The sequence below is a fragment of the Poromitra crassiceps genome, assembly GCF_964638095.1.
Source record: "Poromitra crassiceps genome assembly, contig: HAP1_SCAFFOLD_1373, whole genome shotgun sequence".
Classification (NCBI taxonomy): domain Eukaryota; kingdom Metazoa; phylum Chordata; class Actinopteri; order Beryciformes; family Melamphaidae; genus Poromitra; species Poromitra crassiceps.
In genome coordinates, this window is record NW_028151038.1 from 28206 (window position 1) to 32814 (window position 4609).

Sequence of the window (4609 nt, forward strand, 5' to 3'; positions counted from 1 at the left end):
TCCGCCACTTGTAAGAAATTGAACTCTTCCGATCTCCTAAATGGGCGTGGTTCTCGGCTTGTGATTGGCTGTCTGTCAATATTATGAAACTTCATTGGCTGACCAGTCTCCTAAGGGGGCGTGAAAGTGGCACAGATACAGGAAGTGACTGGAAGTTAGGGTGTCTAATGGACGGTGAGTTTAATCTTCAAAGACAGCTCTGTAATATCGCTCTAAAATACAAGTGCCTAACGCTACATAACAGAGTACAGACAGTTAATGTTCGCTCGTATGCTGCCTGAACCTCCAGCAATTTAGCTAGCGTTAATGTTGCCTTTCTTTTCTGCAAAATAACATACAATAACATAGCCTACTACTGTATCATTCAATAGCCTTTTTAAACCAACATGATCTGCTTTTCAGTTCGGCATGCATCCAATCTACGAAGCAGCTGTAATTGTAATACAATTACAATTCCCCACGATCTTCTTCGACCAAAATACACCACTAAGGGTGGTATTATTTTAATACATCCATGGTGGTACGTCAGTGAGCAGTGTAATTTAGCGTTAGCTAAATTAAAAAGTATTTTTTTATGGGTGCTTTTTCGATTTAAGTATGCCGAATCGAGGGGTGGCTCTTAAGGAATCAGAAAAGATCCTCGGTCAGATAATGTATAGCTTTGTCGAAGCAAGGCGACATTACATTACTAGACTTTTGGCTTGACGCCTCTGGACAAGTTGGAACTTGTAGCCTATAAAAGAATGGAGAGTATCAGCCATCAGGTCAAGTCTACAGAAACTGGGGGTTTAATTGTAAAATGCATATTATCTGTCCATTGTTGGTGATACACGAAGACATTTCTAATTTAAATGTTTTGTATTGTCTTGGAGTAGGATAATGTGGGCAATGTAATAATTAATGTTTTATCCATGTGTTTTCCCACAGATGGACTTGTTCGAGCCAAATTCCCTCCTGACCTGGAGAAGATGCTTGGTGTTGAGGTGAGCAGACAGATTATTTATCAGTTACTTCTGAGAGATAATGCCGCCCATCAGTAAGTAATAGTAGTAGCTACTTTGTCCACGTGGGGAAATTAGTTTTCGGTAGAAAAATAATTGTTGTTGACATCAAAATAGGCACAGCACATCAAAACAATCACAGATCTGATCAAAAAATCAAAACATGGTGCACTATAGCAGCAGCTGGTGGTTACAACAGTATATCAAGTAAATAAGAGTAGTTCACTGTTAGTAGTAAAGTAGTAAGAGTAGTGCAGAGTTAAACTAATGTGGAAAACATGCTACAGCGTCAAAGCCCTCGCCATACGTGCCGAGGGCTGTGCTGCGTCTGGTGAGCCAGACTCATTGAAAAAGTATTCCATTAGAATGCATATGAATATCGATGAAAATCTATATGGATTTTTCCCACAGTAAATTTCAAACCAAATAACCTGTGTGAACTTCATAATCGTCTCCCTCTCATCTCCAGTCTCAAACGAACTCTCAAGCAGACACTTTCGTCCAGGCTTTCCTGAGGAACAGCATCCAGTCCAAGTCACAGCAGGATCTGAAGGAGCTTCTGGCTCACAAAGCCGTGATCCTGGAGTACGCCCGGCCCAAGAAGAAGAAAGAGAAGAGCAACAGCAAGAAAGCCAAAGGGCTCAACGCCAGACAGAAGAGAGAACTGAAGGTTTTCCACATCAAGCCTGAACACCAGAGGTTGGTTGGTAATCAAAAAATCTGAATTGTCACAGTAGCTGCATCCTAATAATTTCTTACTGTTAAAATGCTACACTAGCCGTAAGCTAACTGTTGTATGTTCTCAACTCTAGATATGAACTTTTCCTGCCACTACATAACCTATGGAGACAATACATTATTGACCTGTGCAATGGATTGAAACCATCCTGGTGAGTATCGGTTTGGAGCTCAGTGGTGTTATCGCCCATTAGAGACCACTTCAAATGTCTTTTTATCTCTGCTTGGTTACCAGTCATGTTACATCTCTAATAAACCTCTAACTTTTGTAGCAGTCCACACTTTGTTCAGCAGAAGCTTTTGAAGGCAGACTTCCATGGTGCCATTATCACAGGTAGGAGTTCACTTTTGCTTTCTGTGATGAAATCCCACTCTGTGATGGCCCACCGCAGAGCGAAGCTGATTACCGCTTCGCCGCATGCAAACGAGCAGAGGTGGAGATAATTAATTAGAATTGCAACAGCGCTAATACAAGGCCAAGCAATGCACACAATATAGCCCATTAGCGGCAACTGCGCATTGCGCTGTGTACAGCGCCTCATGGCAAACAAGGAAGTAACTTCAGTTACTCTTGGTTAGTTTGGTTAATCTTTGTTAGATCTCGGTGTGTAGATTTACTTTGAAAATGGCCCGTTTCCAGTAACTTTGGATTATTATTTTATCGCGTGGTGAGTACACGAGGCACAACATGTACATGTGGGTGTTTCTGGCGCTGTTGCAATCTGTACCATTCACTACCATAGACACTGCATGAAATAGGCCACGGCCATCACGGGGGAAAGCTCTCCATTCACTGCCATACACCAGCATCATTTTCCTTGAATTAAACATAGCTAAAAGCTGTTGTGTGGTGGGCTGTGCAGACAACAAATGTAAAAAATCGCCAATTCAAGTTTTTTTTGTACTCCCGAGCAAAACAAGGAAGCTGTTGAGAATTGGCGAGAAGAAAAATGTGGGTTTAGCTGTCAAGGAAGTAAGTTGGAGTGTTCATCTTCCAGATATATGATCTTTGTGTGCAACACGTGACATAGGGGAACGCACTTATCTGGTTAAATAAAGGTAAAAAAAAAAGGGAGAACGCCAGGATTGGGGGGGGAGTTTTTGTTTCCCCCCATTTTGGGTGTGGTTTCTGAATGATGACGCGCTCCGCAGTGTCTCTATTGTAGCACTAGCAAAGTGGCAGCGAATCTCCCAAAATGTTGGCGTATCCCTTTAAGGCTAATATCAAAATTCAATCGATCATTGTTATGTCAAAATATTTCAATACTTCAGTGTTTCCCCCAGAACATTATTCTTAATCTTATCAGGGTGGAAAAGCCGCTGAAACATTTAGATCATCATGGAACACTAATTAAGGATGAATTTACACGCACAAAAAACGTTAAACAATAACAGAATAGACTTACAAGTGTCTAAGCCAAGTGTTGCTATGTTAACAATTGGTTGTCGACCATGACTTGGATGTATTTCTGTAAGCACTTCCTATCTTTGTCACTTTACTAGCATCTTGTCTTGTTTTCCACAGTGGTTCGGTCCAGATGCCCGTCATATGTTGGAACTACAGGGATTCTGGTTCAAGAGTTCAAACACGTCTTCAAGATCATCACCGAAGAGGACAGACTGAAAGGTTTGCCCAGCTGAATGTCTCTCACTCACTCAACACTAGGGATGTTCGATATTGGCTTTTTTACCGATATCCGATATCCGATAATGTCCAACTCTTAATTTCCGATACCGATATCAACCGATATCAACCGATACCGATATAAGAGGGCTTTTTTTCCACCAAAATTTCACGTAACAAGTTACATAATGTAGCTTAATGTAGCTGAAGAGTTTAATATATAATATGCATGTTGTGTTAAAGTTGTAAGTGTTAGAGAAGCGAGCTTGTGACCAGAAGGTCGTCGGTTCAATCCCCGGGACCGGCAGGATAAATCTGGGTGGGGAAAGTGAAAAGGCAGCGCTTGCCCCTCCCTCATTACCACCTCTGAGGTGCCCTTGAGCAAGGCCCTTAACCCCAACCGCTCCAGTGGAGCTGCTCAGTGGCCAACAGATCAGACTGTGGTTGTACTGGTCAGCTTCCAGGTATGAATGTGTGTGTGAATGTGAACAGGGCACTCCTGAAAAAGAGAGCATTGCTCTCAGTGAGACTCCCCTTGTATTTAAAAAAAAAAAATCGGCATGAAAACCGATACCGATATTTTCCGATATCGATTTTTTTTATGCTAATATCGGCCGATAATATCGGTAGGCCGATAATATCGGACATCCCTACTCAACAGCTGTTTTATTTAGAGAGCTTCACGCTATCTCCCTCAGTTCCCTCAGTATCTCCCACGCTATCCCCCCCCCCCCCCCCCCCCCCCCCCGCATTCTTGTTGTCTTTTCAGAGCAGGTTTCAACACAGCGATCAGACTTGTGATGAAAAACCTGGCGCTCTCGGACGTCTCTTAAGATGTTTTGTCCCTTTCTTTTGCGACAGTGATCCCCAAGAGGAACAGCGTGTTTGCGGTGGAAATCAACGGCTTCGTCTCCCACATCTACGGAAACAAGTTCCAACAGCGCGCCAGCGAGCGCTCCGTCAAGAAGTTTAAACTCAAAGGGACCATTGACTTGTGATGGTGGTCGCACTGCGACGTGGCTCAGAAAGGGACATGAAGTCATCTGCAACTTTCATCCAAATCCAGTAGGATTTGCAGCAGCATGGACAGTGGCTTGTAATTGACAGAAAATCAATTTTTTACAGTCGTCGAGGAGTAGTTAAAGTAGAGAGAGGCCTGAAACTCCAGTGGGCGGGGAGTTTCTGCTCCGAGAGAGTATGTGCTGGAACGTGCGATTTGAACGGCAGAAATCTCAGCCACCGGTAA

At 43.0% G+C, this 4609-nt stretch overlaps 1 protein-coding gene across 1 annotated transcript; it reads left to right on the top strand.

Annotated features, from left to right (window-relative positions):
• Window positions 1-597: 597 nt before the first annotated feature.
• Window positions 598-4387, top strand: LOC310771846 (ribonuclease P protein subunit p29-like; the record flags this gene model as incomplete). The annotated part of the gene is made up of 7 exons (XM_083664358.1): window positions 598-643; window positions 928-983; window positions 1471-1700; window positions 1814-1891; window positions 2012-2073; window positions 3265-3366; window positions 4225-4387. The coding sequence occupies 7 exons, from the start codon at window positions 598-600 to the stop codon at window positions 4359-4361; spliced, it is 711 nt and encodes a 236-aa protein (XP_083520484.1). The 3' UTR covers window positions 4362-4387.
• Between the last annotated feature and the right edge of the window lie 222 nt (window positions 4388-4609).